Source organism: Rhinoraja longicauda, chromosome 37, assembly GCF_053455715.1.
Source record: "Rhinoraja longicauda isolate Sanriku21f chromosome 37, sRhiLon1.1, whole genome shotgun sequence".
NCBI classification, from domain to species: Eukaryota; Metazoa; Chordata; class Chondrichthyes; order Rajiformes; family Arhynchobatidae; genus Rhinoraja; species Rhinoraja longicauda.
The window spans coordinates 5,936,427-5,954,107 of record NC_135989.1 but is presented as its reverse complement, the minus strand read 5'-3'; the positions used below and the strand labels follow the sequence as shown (position 1 = coordinate 5,954,107).

At 42.7% G+C, this 17,681-nt stretch overlaps 2 protein-coding genes across 6 annotated transcripts in view; one reads left to right on the top strand and one right to left on the bottom strand.

Moving 5' to 3' along the window:
- The window catches only part of dsn1 (DSN1 component of MIS12 kinetochore complex), a 32,294-nt gene extending 26,965 nt beyond the window's left edge, over positions 1–5,329 (top strand). The window contains exons 10-12 of one of the 2 annotated variants that reach the window (XM_078429592.1): positions 1,035–1,182; positions 2,794–2,881; positions 3,821–5,329. In XM_078429592.1, the coding sequence (XP_078285718.1) occupies positions 1,035–1,182; positions 2,794–2,881; positions 3,821–3,888 (304 nt within the window). In that variant the 3' untranslated portion in view covers positions 3,889–5,329. Of the gene's footprint in view, positions 1–1,034; positions 1,183–1,474; positions 1,569–2,793; positions 2,882–3,820 lie in introns of those variants that run through there. The other variant, XM_078429593.1, reaches the window with a different exon arrangement.
- Positions 5,303–17,681, bottom strand: part of pbx4 (pre-B-cell leukemia transcription factor 4) — a 265,310-nt gene continuing 252,931 nt past the window's right edge. For all 4 annotated transcript variants that reach the window (XM_078429588.1, XM_078429590.1, XM_078429589.1 and 1 more), the window contains 2 exons: positions 12,358–12,447; positions 5,303–8,647 (listed from right to left, as the gene is read on the bottom strand). In XM_078429588.1, coding sequence (XP_078285714.1) covers positions 8,555–8,647; positions 12,358–12,447 — 183 coding nt within the window. In that variant the 3' untranslated portion in view covers positions 5,303–8,554. The remainder of the gene's footprint in view (positions 8,648–12,357; positions 12,448–17,681) is intronic.

Below are 17,681 nucleotides of genomic sequence, written 5' to 3'. Positions count from 1 at the left end.
CTGGAGTAACTCAACGAGTCAGGCAGCATGTCTGGAGAAAAAGGATGGGCGACGTTTAGGGTCAGGGCCCTTCTTCAGACTGAAAGTAAGAGGTTGATGGTGGGGAGGGGCGGGGATGAAGTGCTGTTGTGAGAAAAGACCAGGACTAATCAGGGCCGGCCACAAATGACCTCAGGCAGGGCGGTGGTGTCCTGGTAGGTCCATTTCTGACCTTCCTTTTTCTCCAGAAATGCTGCCTGACCCGCTGAGTTACCCCAACATTTTGTGTCTACCTTTGGTATAAACCAGCATCAGTTCTTTGTTGCTACAACCTTTTGAGTTTGCTTTCCTATTTCCCCAATTTCCTTCTTTCTCCTGAAGAATGTACAGTCCCATTTCTGCATCATCATGTTGTTCTAAGTATGAATAGGTGCCTTTCCACCCTGCTGGCACTGTAAATTGAAATCTAGCTGGCACTCCTACTCAGAAGTTCTAGGAGCAGAACTAGGCCATTCGCCCCATCAAGTCTACTCCGCCATTCAATCATGGCTAATCTTTCCCTCCCAACCCCATTCTCCTGCCTTCTCCCCATAACCCCTAACACCCGCATGAATCAAGAATCTGTCAATCACTATTCCCTCACTAACTAATTACAAAAATCAAAATAGGTTTACTGGCTGGGTTTGGCTTGTGTGGTTATTTCTTTGGTATAGCCCACCAGTTGGTTGCTCAGTGTGGTGTGAATGAATGCAGTTTACCACTGATAAAGGGGAACACTGGTAAAAATGCTTTCAGTGAATGTCAATGTCATAATAATCAGTTACGTTAGTTCAGTGTCGGTATTTGGGAGCCAGTTGTATCCACTGATCAAAAAGAGTGATCATGCATGATGTGCTTATTAATGACAAGTTTTGAAGAAAAAAAATGACAAAATACTTTTTCCAAGATCTATGAATGAACCTCCAGATCAAGAATGCAGGATAAATGGTGGATCTGGTGATTGGCATCTGATGGTAGCGTTCAAATACAATTTTTAAGTGATCGTTTAATTTCAGTGAATTGGAACAAGGAAAAGTGACTGGAGCGACGTTAGAGCCAACCCCTGAGATGGAGAATTCGCAGATGGATGTGATCGGAAGCAAACCAGATTACCAACACCTTCTGGATCAAAACGTTGTGACGTTGCAGAGCATGGAATGCATGGTGCGTGGATGGGTTGATGTTGGTGGGTGGGGATGGGATGGGATGGAGGCCACGATTTGGAGGGCTTGGGTCGAGAGCATGAGGGTTGGTGGGAAATGGTGCAATAACAGTGGTAGAAGATCTGGGTCGATTGGGTGAGGGGTGTTGTGGGCACAGGACTGAGCAATTCCTTACCATTACCCTAAATCTATGTCATCTATTTTTATGTCTAATATGGGGAAATGTTTTCTGCAGTCCACCCCTCATAATTTCATATATCTCAATCGTCCCTTTTTAACCCCCTCTGATCCAGGGAAAATGGACCTTGCCTCTCTGCATAACTGAAACAGTCCAGCCCAGTTGAATCTTCTCTGCACATCTTTCCTCGGCTTCCAGAAGTGCATGCGGTATTGGCTTGTGTGGTTATTTCTGACCAGTGTTGGGTTGAGACCAGACTTGAATATTTTTTCCTTTGGTCATTGCTGGATTTGAAGCCATTGAGTATACAGATCTCTTTTAAGTCAGGCGTAAGAATCAGTCTGCCCAACCTCTCTTCCAGCTTTCTTGCCCCCCCCCCCCAACTGCAATCAGTCTGAAACGTCACCTATCCACATTCTCCAGAGATGCTGCCTGACCCACTGAGTTACTCCAGAACCGTTCTTTTTGTAAACCAGCATCTACAGTTCCTTATATCTATCTCTTTTGAGTCATCCTTTCCCATGAGAAAGTGCCAACTTCTCCTGCAGAGATGAGTCTGGGAATTCTGGTAACAGGAACAAAGTTCCTCTGCCACTTTAGAAGAGCAATGTTTACAGCTTCATCCTGATTTATTAGATAGCCCACTCATTCTTTGGATTGCAGGGGTAAATCCTCGCAGCCAAGCTTTGAGCTTCTCCTTATCTCTTCATCATAGTGGCATAAGTTACGTCCACCTTTAAGATTGCCTCTGGACTAACACTCTCAGTTCAGCCAATATGCGATCTCTCAAGCAATTTGTTAGCCTTGCCTCAGACAAATGTGGCAGTTATCGAATTATTGCCTGCCAGAATATTACCCAGAATGGGTGGCAATGTTCGGCCCAAGGCAGGCTTAAGCACAGGATTCGTTGGCACTGTAAGCTCGCAGCGCACGTATCTGTTTTCAGACACTGCTGCCCCACTGATTAATCCCATTATATGCAACACAACTGGCTAGCATCAGAAAAATCACAAATAGCCTTGAGGAGCATGGCAGCAAATGAAGGAATCAAAAGGAAGAGAAGGTGGCAGCAGAATATAGATATCTACCATTACTCCCGCTCCTGGTTGAGTGGGGAAATTTAGGATTATTTGCTGTGGGCTTCTGCAGATCTCTTAATCTTGTTTTCATTTAGTAATTGAGTTGTTTTTGTGGAGAGACTGTCAGTTTTGTGATGTTAAATCTGAAGTACGTATTCTGAAATACATGGTTAAATCAGGGGTTATGGGGAGAAGGCAGGAGAATGGGGTTGAGAGGAAAAGCTAGATCCGCCATGATTGAATGACAGAGTAGACTTGATGGGCCAAATTCTGCTCCTTTCACCTATGAACATAACGTTGACATTTCGTCGGTGCTTAAGGATAACTGAAATGGATCTGAATTCTAATCTCTCAGGTAGACCAACTGCAGCAAACCATGAACCTGATTACCACAGCCAAACGGGAATGGGATTCTTCCCTGCAGTACATTTCCAAAGAACTGGGTGAGTTTATTCACTGCATTTGCCCTATCCTCAGCACATTCTGAAACCTCCTCTAAACACAAGCAAAGGGGCCTACCTGCTCGGTCACCAGTTCCCTTGCTTAGATCACCGGGGTTTGAGGAAGGAAGCATAATCGCCCTGGTGATGTCCAATCTTCCCTGTCCTTTAGAGAGCAATTGTACCTCCTGTGGTCAGGGTTTTGAATACATTGATGTGGCTCAGACTGCGGGACCTTTACCAAGGGAATACATTAGCTATGGTTTCAGTATAAGATCTTTACTCTGAGCTGCCAATAAGAAGATAAGGTTTATTATCAGTGTGAGAAATTCTTTAGTCTGTATTCTGTTATGTTGAACCTTACTTTCATGGAAACTGCTTTTCACAAATTCATTGTTGAAGGTTTACATGAAAGATGACCGAAGGGCATTTAGACTTTAGAGATACAGTGAGGAAACAAGGCCTTCAGCCCACCAAGTCCACACCGACCACCATCACCCTGTACATTAACCTGCACTTTTACAACTTACCAAAGCGAATTAACCTACAAACCTGTACATCTTTGAAATGTGGGAGGAAACTGGAGCACCCTTAGAAAACTCGCACGGTCAGAGAGGAAAGTACAAACTCCGTCCAGACAGCACCGAAGTCAGGATTGAACCCGGTTCTCTGGTGCTGTAAGGCAGCAACTCTACCACTGTGCCAACCTTTGCTTTCTTCAGTCCCACAGTGACGTTAGGAGAGAGGGATCCAGTTGTCCTTTCACTCATTCTGCAGCTTCAGATGATCTGAGTTGGAGAGCAAGGGAACTAAGAACTGATTGAGAGCCAGGTGTGCTTCTGTCCATGACTGAGGGAAAAGTGAGCAGCTGATACCTCACTGTTTTAGGTAGCTTGACCAACCTGTGACTGCAAGGCAAATTAATTGTTCTTTTCTCTGCAGCGTCCCAAGCATTCGAAGGGCTGGAAGAGTTTCCACTTCAGAAATTTCTATTGACCAAGAAGAATTAATGGAGGACCATGCTGCATCCATCAAGAGACTGAGTGGAAACCACCCCAGAGCCCAAGACTGAAGCACATGGTTGGGTTTTTAAACTTTGCTCAGGGTTTTACCTGAGATTAATGCTTTCTGCTGACGTTCAAGGGACTGGCACTCTTTCCCCCAGATATTTCTCTGGTTTGGGCTGAGGCGAGAAATGTAGTCCCTATTTGGCACTTAGCTGCCCGGACTCCCGATGGAGGGCACTAAAGTCAGTGCAGAGCAAGGAAGCAATGGTGTGGGGCCTGGATCACTGACTGCGAGTGGATAACACTGGCTGGTGAAGAACAGTTATTGTACAATGTTCAAAGGGCCTGGGAACCAACAACTTCAGAGCAGAGGCAGATCCAAGAAAGGATTGATGCTGGTGCAATGTAAAACATAACTGAAGGCTGAAAGATGTCAAACTGTCTCGTTCTTTTTAATATGGTATCATTGTTTTTTATTCAGCTTCCTGTATAATGCAACATAAGATGCTGTTTTAGTCAGAAATATGAGTGGTGTGAACTTGCTGCAACCTAGACCACTACATTACAAACTGAATGGGGGATGTCAGGGCCAGCATCTTTACTGCAAGCACTGTCAATCCGATGGCTACTTACGTCTCCTCAGTGGCCAGCATTGTATGTAGACTAAGTGCCAGGGGGCTATGAATGAGTTGGGCATCTCCAGACTTACCGATGGGGAATTGCTTGAAAGCAATCCCTGGCTGACAGATTTGGGTATTGAGAGGTTTTTGTGTAGCTGTACAGCATCATTTAAAGCTAATCGTACACAAACAGGAAGAGGGAGGGTATGTTGATCTTTATTGCCAGAGTGTAGACATCTTATAATCGTGTCCTGGTGACACCAGATTGGGAATACTGGTTAGATCAGATCAGGAGTTTAGAAGAAAGAGTGAACGTTTTGAAAAGCACAAAATTCTTACCGGCTGATAAAACGACGTGTTCAAGACAAGAGCTAAAGGTGATGGGTCAGTGCTGGAGGCCCCAGTGCCCGTGAGAAGTGTGCTGTTCTGTTTACATTCTGCCTTGCTCCCTTCATCCTTGCCAGGACATCCAATCCACTCTTTTAACTCAACGGGACAGGCAGCATCTCTGGAGAGAAGGAATGGGTTATGTTTCCAGTCGAGACCCTTCTTCAGTCTGAAGAAGGATCTCGACCCAAAACGTCACCCATCCCTTCTCTCCAGAGATGCTGCCTGTCCCGCTGAGTCACTCCAGCATTTTGTGTCTACCTTCAATTTAAACTAGCAGCTGCAGTTCTTTCCTACACCACTCTTTATTTAATACTAATGCAAGATTATTTTTAGTTCTTACATAAGATATCGCATTGAAATTTATATCAACTCTGATTTGTGGCAAAAGAAACATTTTATTCTGTTTCATGTTAACCATACAAATAAAAACGCAATACACCTCTTCCTTAACATGTTTTTTTTCTCCAAATTGCTATTGAGCTGTTAACATGGTGCGTACATGGTTTGAAGGAAAAGTTTGCAAAGGCATGAACCCATTCCAGTAACTGAGAAAGGACCCAGCGTGCGTGTAGTTACATCCTAAAAGTGTAAAAAGCAAGTTTAATATCTTTTAAAAATAAAATTTAATACAATAGAATTCTATTGAAACAGATGTCTGGGTGTGGGGCCACCATTCTCGTTTCAACTTAGTCCATTTCTCACCCCCCCCTAAAAAAACACCGGGGGGGGAGGGGCAGAATATGGAATACAATTTGTCAAGTGGAAACAATTTATAAAATAACAGGGCTGTCATATTTATGACCTCAATCGATTGCAAAAAATGCCACCCATTCCTAAAGCCAGGTTAACCTGTTGGGAAACTGAACATAGAGCACCTTTCTTGCTGGTCAGTCAGTGAAATTCCACTGAGAAAATACCTTTTGCTAAAAATGTTACCAACTCCTTCAACTTGATTGAAAAACAGACTAGTGTTGACACAGTAACCCTGGCATCTATATCATTAAATGTTTTTATGCATCTCTATTCCCCATCCATCTGTATAAACAGAAATCACTTGTATTTGGCATTGGAAATTGATGTGTAGCTGTGGATCACAATCACAGATTGGAGTTTTACATTGCTTCATTACATTGAAATTAAATGATCAGGACTTTAGGACCTTTTCGGAAATCTGCAGACAGGTTGGAAAGGGCACGCCACTGTTAGACATTATTATGAAACATTGTAAACAGAGGGCATGTGCAGCACACACAGTGATTGTAGTTTGATATTTGTAGTCTTGTTTTAGTGGCAGACAGCATCTTGCGGCGAGGTCTAAAGTGATCAGTGCGGATCTGGGAGTGCCAGCTGCCCCCTCCTGTGGTTGTCGGCTGTAACAGCAGCTTGTCCATATGCTAAAGTGTTCGCATCACATCAGGAAGATTTTCATCCGATTTGTACAAATCTTCTGCGTTGAAAATTACATTGAAAACCATAAAAAGCTCTTCTAATTTAAAAATAATATGCAGGAGACTGTATTTTAAAGGCTTCAAAGTTTATGGGAGCGAGCGACTGGCTGTGTTTTTTGCTGGTCTCCCAGTAGTCCTGGATTTCCTGTTCCTTTTCACTCCTGCACTTTTGGCATCTTGCACACTGAGCTTCAGCAGTCTGTCCCTCAACTCAAATCCAAAGACTGCACAGATCACCTCGGACCAATGCACACAGTGGCGCCGGCCTAAAGCTTCGTGGGACTGAATACATTCATAGCAAAACACGTAACATTCAGGGGCAGAAAGGAGTCCTGCAGCTTCCACGCAATGTTCTTAAAAAGGAGATCGGGAAGCTTTCTGGGACAGAGCCCTGTTGAAACTTCAACCAGTCACTTCTTTACATTTACAGTAACTGAGTCAGAGCGCTCACAGAGTAAAAATTACCTTTGGGATTTAGAATTTGTACAATAACATCAAATTTCAAAAGTTCAAACATCACAACCATCAAGACACAGAACGCCAGAAACAGAAGATTAAAAAAGTTAGTAAAGCTGAACCACGTGTACTTTTTGTGTGAGCGTCTGAATGTGATGGAGATTTTTGGTACAGGCAGTGTAGATTTGGATAGATATTAATTGCACACAGAGGCGACTACAAAAAGGGGTTGATTTTCAGGAACGCCACAACTCCAGGCTTGCAAATAGATATGTTACCTTTGACAGTCTGTGCTGAAAGATTTATAAAATTCCAAAGAAAAGACATAATTCCTGCAATCCTGACAGCACTTTACCTAAAGAGAACTTTTCCAACATTTCAAACAGTTATCGGTATGGTAGACCTCTATGTCGCAATTGAATGAAATGTTTGGCTCCTGCTGTTAACTCTGATTATGGACTGTTGTGTTGGGCTTAATCACTCCAAGAAATGTCCATAGTTCTCCCTTCCCACTCCTCACTGGAAACAATTCATTTGCAATTTTGACACACTGGAGTTTGCCCAAAAGGCTGCACCAACTGGGGCTCCAGAAAAGCAGGTTTTTGATAAAGCATAACTAAGGAATGGAATTACAGATTACATAAGGTCACAATAAGTAACAAAATCCATTATTTTATTTTTCATTGTTAATCTCAGTTTTAAGAAAACGTTAATTAAAGGGCTTTGGCCATTGTTAACATTCACACTGTGCAGAACAGCAACAGCTGTCAGCAGGTACAATGTTACCTCACTGCATCAACACTATCACACAGGCAAGTGCAGACTAGTTTAAGTCAGTCCAGTCACCAACAGAGACCTTCCACACAGCAACTGAGGTCATTCCCTAAATTATTTTGCACAATGATTTATTTTTATACTATAGCAATCCATTTTGCTGAGACAGTGTCAGTACATGTTATTGAAACACCCGTTTCAAACACATTGGTGCTATTGTGGTGAAACATCCTTCATCCCACTGTAGCCAAGCTTGAAGATGAAATGATCCAAGGTCAGCCCTGAGAAATACCGTGTTTTCTAGCCAGATTCTGAGCTGATCTCTTAAAACTAGTACTAATTTCTAGTCAGACACTAAAACTAACACGTCAATAGAAAAAAAAGTCAGTCTGCATTAGTTTATTAGATCAGCATGCCCTAATACCATCACATGGTCAGTGTAGGGTTCAACGTCTGTTTCTGCAGTCACCTCAACCTATATAAAAACACAGCTAAACACTGCTCAGTAAGTGCAGCAACTTTGAAAAGCAGGAATAAGTTGGGTTTTATTTTCATGCATCAGACTTAAAATAACCTTTTCCTAACACAGCTGACTGGTGAAGCTGAGTTGAAACGAACATTGCAACAGATTGAAGGGACAGATCGGTTAAAACTCACAAATGTAACAGTGACTAAAGTATGAGAAGGTCTAGTGTGTATTGCTGAGAGGTAGTGTGTAAGCACTGTAACCTAAACAGGAAGCATTCCAATATTGGTTTCAAAAGGGTTTTACAGTGAGGTAATTGGCTGCACTCAATTGTGTGAAAAATGTATAAATACCTTTTCTTGTCATACTATATTTACATATAGGTGGCAGGGAGCTTCTACCCAAGTAAGTATCCCAAGATCCTTCTAATGATAACAGGTTGGAATCACGTTCTTCTCATCCAACAGGCCTAGTGAATTGAAAACCAATGGGAGTAGATGACCACTGACTGCTCATCAGTTGGAGGTGTCTGAGTTGACACTACCGGGTCCACCGGTGGGGGAAGTCACAGAGGACGGGGTAGTAGCATCCTGCCAGCTGCCATTAACCTGAGAGAGAAAGAGTAATCAAAGTCAATTATCATGTATCTACACACTGTAAATGGATCGATTGTAATCATGTATTGTCTTTCTGCTGACTGGATAGCACGCAACAAAAGCTTTTCACTGTACCTCGGTACACACGACAATAAACTAAACTCACTTCTCTTCAGATCCACATGGAACTGGCAATAACTGAAGCCATTTCAGTGTCCTTAAAATAGTGCCCAACTCAGTTTGAAATAAGCCTGTTCCCCGCTGCATGCCTAGACCCATGTTACTAGGTCCATATTATGTCCTAAACACAGAGATCATCTTAATAACATTCAAGAGGAATCAGAAGAAATGCAGCTGCCGATTCCTTCTTGCTAAAATTTAAGTCCGTACACTCCTAAGAAGTCATCAATGTGAAGCCAACCTTCCTATGGCATCAGAGTGTTGGCAAACTAATTTCACACCGGATCTGGGATCTATCAGCACTTATTTATAACAATGACCTGAGGAGAGGGAAATAAAATTACATGAGAAACAAACGCCCACAAATGTGGCAGAATGAATTTACACTTAGTCTGTATAAGGAACACAGTCCGCCAACACAGCCTTGCAGATGGCCAGTATTCCTTGTGGTTTGTTTTATATTTTAGCATCTGATGGCTGTAAGATGAGGATCTTTTGGAGAATCAGGCTGGTAACAAACCACAGGAGTAGTGTTTGAACCGGAGGGGAAACTTTTTCACTCAGTGGATGGGAGTTATATGAAAGAGCTGCCAGAGGGGGTAGTTGAGCCAGGTACTACAACAACAATTAAAATACATTTGGACAGATACATGGGTTTAGAGAAATATGGGCCAAACGCAGGCAGATGGGGCATCTTGGTTGGCATGGGCAAGTTGGGCCAAAGGGGCCCATTTCTGTGCTGTGTGACTCTAGGACAATGACTTGGTCACATGGACATCGAGTGTGTGGCCTACCCTCGCATATACCCCAGTTAAAGAATCAGCAATTGTATGGTGCAATACACAAGGTGCTGGAGTGAATGAGAGAGGATGGAGATGACAAAGATATGAGAGAGTGGGAGAATGTGGGGTTGGAGAGAGGATGGGATTGCAAAGCACCAGGAAAGAGGTGGGAGGAGAATAAAAGGAAGTAGAGTGGATTGGAGAAGAGGTGGGAGAGAGTGTGGAAATGCAGAGTGGATGAGAGAAGAGGTTGGAGAGAATAATGGGAGGGTACACAAGGGAGAAGGTGGGGCAGAAAGAGCGAGAGAAAAGTGTGGGTGAGAGAATTGAAAGAAAGGTTGGGAGAAATGAAGGAGGTGCTGGGGCAGAAGGGACAGGAGAAAAAAGGGGAGGAGAAATAAATATGGAAGAGAGTAAAGTGGGGAGGGCGGGAGAGATGTGGAATGGGAGCGGGAGGAAGTGGGATGGGGAGGGCTCTGAATGGGAGGGGAATAGGAGAGGAAGAGTGAGGTCAGGAGGAAGCTCCTTTCAGCATGTTAAACTATTGATTTCTGTTCAAATGGTCAAACATTTATGCATTCATATTTGTTATCCTATTTTGAACTATTAGGTGTCAAGATTTGCTCTTTGATTCATAAATTCCGAATGGTTTAAGCAATCCTTAAGATTCTGAAAGCTCCTGTACACAAGGGGGCTCAGAGGACCTGATTCAGGTCAGCATTTGGAATCTCACTGCCGTTTGCTGCCAAGGAATTTTATAATAACTCAATTTCTTTGACAAGTGCTGTCTTTTCTCGTTGGATGAATTAGTTACAAGCTCCACAGGATATTTCAATAGTAAGTTCAGCATAGTAGGAATCAGACCTGTCTAATTGGAAGAATGTTTAGTGTGAAGGGAAAAATTGCATTCATAACATTAATTCAAGAGTGCTACGTTCATAAGTTATAGGAGTAGAATTGAGCCATTCGGCCCATCAAGTCTTCTCCGCCATTCAATCATGGCTGATTTATCTTTCCCTCTCAACCCCACTCTCCTGCCTTCTCCCCATAACCCCTGACACCCATACTAATCAAGAATCTATCAATTTCCACCTTTAAAATATCCACTGATGGCCTCCACAGTCTGTGGCAATGAATTCCACAGATTCACCACCCTCTGACTAAAGAAATTCCTCCTCATCTCCTTTCTAAAGGTACATCCTTTTATTTTGAGTCTATGGCCTCTGGTACTAGACTCTCCTACTAGTGGAAACATCCTCTCCACATCTACTCTTCCAGGCCTTTCACTATTTAGTAATTTTTAATAAGGTCCCCCCTCATCCTTCTAAACTCCACCGAGTACAGGCCCAGTGCCGTCATATCATTCCTGGGATCGTTCTCATAAACCTCCTATGGATCCTCTCCCACACCAGCACATCCTTCCTTAGATATGGGGCCAAAAACAGCTCACAATACTCCAAATGTGCTTTGACCAGTGTCTTATAAAGCCTCGGCATTACATTGGAGAGAGCTGGCTGCTCAGGCACGATCATGCTGAGATAAGCTGATGCAGGACATGGCCAACGTCCAGGCTCACACATCACTTGAGTGCTTTCTGTGCTCTGTGAAAGGGCAGAGCTTAGTGCAAGCCACTGGAGGCAGAAATCATTTCAGAAGTTCAGGAACGTTTGAACGTGCCGCGACAGAGCACAGACATGAACAGACACTACACGTTCACAACCAAAGACATCGCGGATGAGGTTGAGGTCAATCAACACATCTTCAAACTCCAGTTAACAACAACTGTGACGCTAGTCTCACACACTGCTCTGTATTAACGACCAACAATCTATCAGTCGTCACTTCTGCCTAACATTCACATCCTCAGCACATCTTTACACACACTGAGATTTTGACCACATCTGACAGCCAGATGTTGAACCATGCAACACGTTCCCTAACACACTACCAACACCATTCACTGAAGATGACACATAACAGGTGCCAGCAACAGTAAACGGGCAGGAACAAGTTTGCTTCCATTGGAACAGAGTATGGCCAATGTTTGGTGTGGTTATCACTGATGCTCACACTAATTTCTCACTTCCCCACTTCCCCCACTCTCTTCTGGCGTAGAGATTTCAGACGGCGTGTGACTCCCCCACCCTTAATTCATCCTTGAATCTTCAGCAAAAAACAAAATGCTGGAGAACTCAGCATACCAGGCAACCTTCATGAAGGGAAATACACAGACAGCGGCGCGGGTTAGGACTCTTCCTCAACTGATGGAGTAGAGGGGAGAAGGCTAGGAGAACGAGGGGAGAGTAAGGGACAGGGCAAGAGCTGGCAAATCATAGGTGGATATAGATGGGGGAGTTGACTGACATAATTCAGAAGGGGGAAGAGAAGCGTGGAGATAGTAACCAAGGCTGGAGGTGATAAGTGGAGAAAAGGATACAAATAATGGTGAATCTGATAAGAAATGAAGGTGAGTAGTGAATTGTAGAAGCCAAGGGAGTGCTGGTGGGGAGAAAAATTGGGGATCTGGAGTAGGGACGGGTGGGCGATGTGGACGGAGGAGGTGGAAGAGGGAAAAGGAACTGGGTGGCAAGGGCTGGGGTAGTGGAAGGAAGGGGCACAGGGATAGGTTTCCTTTAGGCAGCTGGACAGGAGCAGCTGAGCTGGAGGACTATAATCATCTTGGCTAAAAGGCAAAATATAATCTCACAGCTTCAAGGCCATGGGTATAAAATAGGAAAAGATGTAAAAGCTGACTCTTACGTCTATACGCCTTGGGGTGTACATCTGGCTTCCTGTCATATCATCACTGTATCCGCCTGTCTGGTGTATAACATGACGCAGGGAATCCACCTAAAGGACAGAACAAGTCAACTCATAAATATCTCCACTGATTGGTGAGGGAAAGCGTTATATTACTGGTCTCAAATCTTCCACCAATCATAAGTTTCACGACAAATGCAAATGTTTTGTACTCCTTGTTGTCAGCGGGCTGTTATTCACAGGACATCTCATTTCTCAAGATCATCACAACCTCAAATCAAAATAAGTTCTCCTTCATAATCTCTTCCCTTACATTGACATGACTTGTGCTAAGGCTCTGGATTCCACAGTATATTTCATTTGGTCGTTATGATTTTGGAGCAGGTAATTGAGAACATTGTGTTTGTATCTGACATGGATATGAAATAATAAATAGTGAAAATTACCAATGCACAGTGTACAAAATACGGCTTGAACGGGAAGCTGGAACCCAGAGTGATATTTCTCGGAAATGAGCGGCATGGGGAGGTGGGTCCAATTACAACATATAAAAAGAGAGGGAACTTGAAGGAGTGAAAGATGATAATTGATTTGAACACTGAATTTCAGAGTTCAGCAGCAATTTATTTTGTCTAAAGATGATCTCTAAACCCTGTTTTGGAAATATTTTAGCAGAGACCTGGATTTTCTCATTCAAATCTGTGCTAAACAGCAAGCGGTACATTAGACTCTCCATATACATATGTTGGATAGCAGCACTCTATAGGAGGGTCCACAGCAAAGCATTTTGCCTGATTCTTGTGTAAGCTTTCCAAGTAAAAATATTCAGAAACACAGAAAAATCAGTTTTGCTGTTTTAAAAAAAACATTAAGTGGTGCCAAGATATCTCATTTAAACCCGGTCATTATTAAGCTTTCTTTTGATTCTGATTTTACTTAAAAAGGGACACTCTGAATCATCTATGCTCAACAAATCCACGACCTGTTCTTGAATTATCACCATGTTTGCCTGAAATTTCCATCACCACTATTTAGGTGGAGGTGTTACTTAAACAAAACATTCGACAGATGGAATTGATAGGGCAAATAGTACAGATGTATTGAAGAAGAAGCTAGTTAATAACAACATGAAAGAAAATGAAAGAGGAACAAAGAAAGTATGGACGCATGCTGAACAGGCTGTGTTAGGTGTTGTAAGTTTTGTATAATACCATCTGGCCAGGGCAATATCTATGCTGAATAATGGAGACTCAGTAAGCAACCCAAGCTGCTTAAAAAGCTGCAGCAGCAAAGATATTACAGAACAAAACTTGGCCTTCCTCTTTAAATTCCAAGTGTAGTACAGTGCCTACTATTCCAGTGACCTACTTCCATTCTAAGTAAAGCCCACTGCGGTTGTGAGCTACAAACTCTCAAATCTAATGAGAAGCTGAAGGGGCGGCACAGTGGCGCAGCGGTAGAGTTGCTGCATCAAAGAGCTTGAAGTGCCTGAGACTCGGGTTCCATCCTGTCTGTACGGAGTTTGTACGTTCTCCCCGTGACCGCATGGGGTTTCTCCGAGATCTTTGGTTTCCTCCCACACTCCAGAGAGGTACAGGTTTGTAAGTTAATTGGCTTGGTATAAGTGTAAATTGTCCCTAGTGTGTGTAGGATAGTGTTAGTGTGCGGGCATGGCTGGTCGGTGCGGACTCGGTGGGCCGAAAGGCCTATTTCCATGCTGTATCTCTAAGCTAAACTAAAAAACTAAACTGTACAAGGTAGAACCAGTGGAATGTGTGCATTTGCCAGAATCACATTTCGAACTTTAGCAATGATTGCTTTTTATCCCCTAAAACTAGAAAATGTCACCAATTTTGCTTTGATACATGCTTGGCAAATGTGAAATTTGCAAAGCAATTGTGTCAAAACATAATTTCAAGCTCTCCATGATAATGCCACTTCCTACCTCTCTCATCTGCTGAAGTCTATCAGTCTCAATGTCTGAGCTTGTAGTACTTGCAATTGAATGCAGAACACAGAACAGTACGGCACAGGAATAGGCCCTTCAATCTACACAATCTGTTGAACATGATGCTTGGACCAACACTTATCTATCTGCACATAAATGATATCCCTCCATTCCCTGCATATGTGCTTATACAACACATCTCTTAAATGCCACTATCGTATCTGTCACCACCACTACCCCTGGCAGCTCGTTCCAGGCACCCACCACCCTCTTGCCTGCAAATCTCTTTTAAACTTTTCCCTCGCACCTTAAAACTATGTCCCTAGTATTTGATATCGCTACCATGGGTATTTGGTATATCCATCCCGGGAAAGAGGTTCTGACTGTCTCCCCTACCGTTTATTTATTTTTATTGCTCCATCACTAACAGCACTGTCTAGACTGAAAGGTCTCTCTCTAATTCGTTAAAGTATAACTCTTACAATTATACTGAAGCCAATTACCCTACAAACCTGTACATCTTTGGAGTCTGGGAGGAAACCAGAGAAAGCCACGTGGTCACAAGGAGAATGTACATACTCCGTAAAGACACCAGCTGTAGTCAAGATCGAACCCGGGTTTCTGGAGCTCGGTGCGTGCACACGCATTTGAGAGAGAGGAAATTGATGGGAATGTGGAGGGAATAATATGGATGAGGATACGATTAGTGAAAAACAGGTGCACAATGACAGCATTAACAGTGGGTTGATGATCCTTTTCCCATGGTTTAATACTATGGTACTATCTAAGTCATCATGGATTTGTTAAGGGAAGCGTGTGTTTAATGATTGTGTTTTCTGAGGTAGATTTAGTAGTTTGATGTAGTCTGCATGAAGATGCTTGGCATAGTCCCACAAGGCAGAATGATCAGGAAAATAAATGCACAAAGGAAAGTGACAAACTGGAGTAAACACTGGCTCAATGGAAAAAGTAAAGGGCAATGCTCAATGAGAATTTCAGTGACATCTTAACTATGTACAGTTGAGATCATTAATTGGTTTCTTCTTTTTGTGATACATCAATGATTTGAGTAAGTGTAGGGACCACACTTAAGAAGTTTGTTGAAGCAATCAAAACTGACAATGTGGTTAATTAGGAAATGGGAAAATTCCCGGCTTTGAGAAGATATCAATGGATTGGGACTGGTTAGGTATTCACAATGTAGCAAGTGGAAATCATTCCAGAGTCATACAGCACGGAAACAGGCCCTTTGGCCCAACTCATCTATGTTGAGAAATATAAGCTATTATATTTGAGTGGATAAACAATGCTAACATAATTAATAATTGTATGATACACTTCTGTACGGCCGGAGGAATAGAGGATCTTGGCATCATATCCACAGATCCGTGAAGGTACCAGTAAAGGTAGTTAAATTAGTTAAGAAGGTATATCGAGTACTTGCTTCATCAATGTAATAAAAAGGAACTGCAGATGCTGGTTTATACCAATGATAGATACAAAATGTTGGGAGTAACTCAGCGGGTCAGACAGCATCTCTGGAGAACATGGACAGATGACAGTTCGGGTCGAGATCCTGCGGATGAAGAAGGTCCTAACCCAAGATGTCACCTATCCATTTTCTCCAGAGATGCTGCCTGACCCGCTGAGTTACTCCAGCATTTGGTGTCTATACTTGCTGCATCAGCCCTGACACAGGATATGTGAACAGAGAGATCATGCTGGAAATGTATTTTTTTAAATGGCTTATTCCGCAGCTAGAGAACTGTATGTGCTTTTGGTCACCACACTACAGGAAAGATGTCAAAGCACAGGAGAAGTTTTATTAGGACTGAAAAATTATCATGAGAACTGTAACTTTAGAAGCAGAACATTAAAGAGAGACTTAATTGAGCCATATAAAAATAGAAGAGGCCTGAACATGGTGAACAGGAAACATATATTTGCTTGGCAGAGAGGTTGATAACTTAAAGGCAAAGATTTGTTAATTAGCAAGAGGCTCAAAGGGGCATTACATGCAGAAGCCCTCATTACATTTTAAATGCAGCCAATAGAGAGTGTAAGCAACCGAAACAGCTCCAATTTGACTGTCATGGATACGATGGACTGAATGTCTTTTACTTTGCTGTAAATGTCCATGATTCTAGAGGTGTTGTATCCAGTTAATGCAGTGGGTGACAATAAGAGGTACTGAGGATTGGAAATATTGGAAATTGAGGACTAATCTTGTCTGCTCACTGAAATGTAAGGTGACACAATCTTTATTGTTTTGATAGAGGTTATTGAGTGGTAAGTAGTGGCCAGGACCCTGGGAAGGTCCCCTGCTCTTTCTCAGTCATGTTTTAAACGTCACACGAGGGAACGGGCAAGTTTAACATCTCATCTGAAAGTTGTAACCCCTTACAATATAGCACATTCTTAATGATGTACTCAAGTCCCTGGATTGCAATGAACTCATGTCTACAATAAGTCATCAATTGACAACTTATATTGCAGTATCTGTTCAACAATTTTAAATGTGCTCGTTGGACTTTAAATACTGAAGACTCACACAGGGTATGTAACTTTGATTTTCGATCCATTTTGTTCCTTTAATGTTGTTGCATACCAGTCTTTATCCATTTTTGAAATGGAGTCATGGAGTCAGACAGCAGAGAAACAGGGTCTTCATCCCAACTCATCCATGCCAACTTAGATTGCCCATCCAAGCTAGTCCCACTTACCCATATCCCTCTTAACCTTTCCTTACAACCCTTACCTGTTCAAATGTCTTTTAAATGTTGTTGTTAAATGTTGTTATTGTATCTGGCACAACTATTCCACATATGCACCACCGAGTGTGAAAAGGTTGCCCCACAGATTCGTATTAAATCTTTCCCCTCTCACCTTAAACCTATTCCCTCTGTTCTTGATTCTCCTATCCTCAGAAAAAGACTCTGCGCATCCTACCTGCTCTGTTCATAAGTTTATACACTATACCTCTATAAGATCACCTCTCGCTTCCCGTTCTTCAAGGACTGAGGTCCTAGACTTCCCAACCTCTCCCTGCAGCTCACACCCTCGTGTCCTGACAACATCACCATTGTCTTGTACAACTGTAACATACCGCCCCAATTTCTAGACTCAATTCATTGTCTGATAAAAGGCCAAACGTGCCAAATTCCTTCTTGGTTCTTGGTCCTCTGAAATATTCCAAATGGAATTTAAACCGGAGGTAGCGGAGTATGGACTTAAGCAAGAAGGGCTTCTTGGAGAAGAAGAGCTGCCTTAAATGTAGTTGCGTCTGGTTGAGTAACTATAGTAGGGTGAAGACTATTCCATGCTTTAATTGTGCGAGGGAAGAATGAATTGCTACACACATCTGTCTTGATAGCTG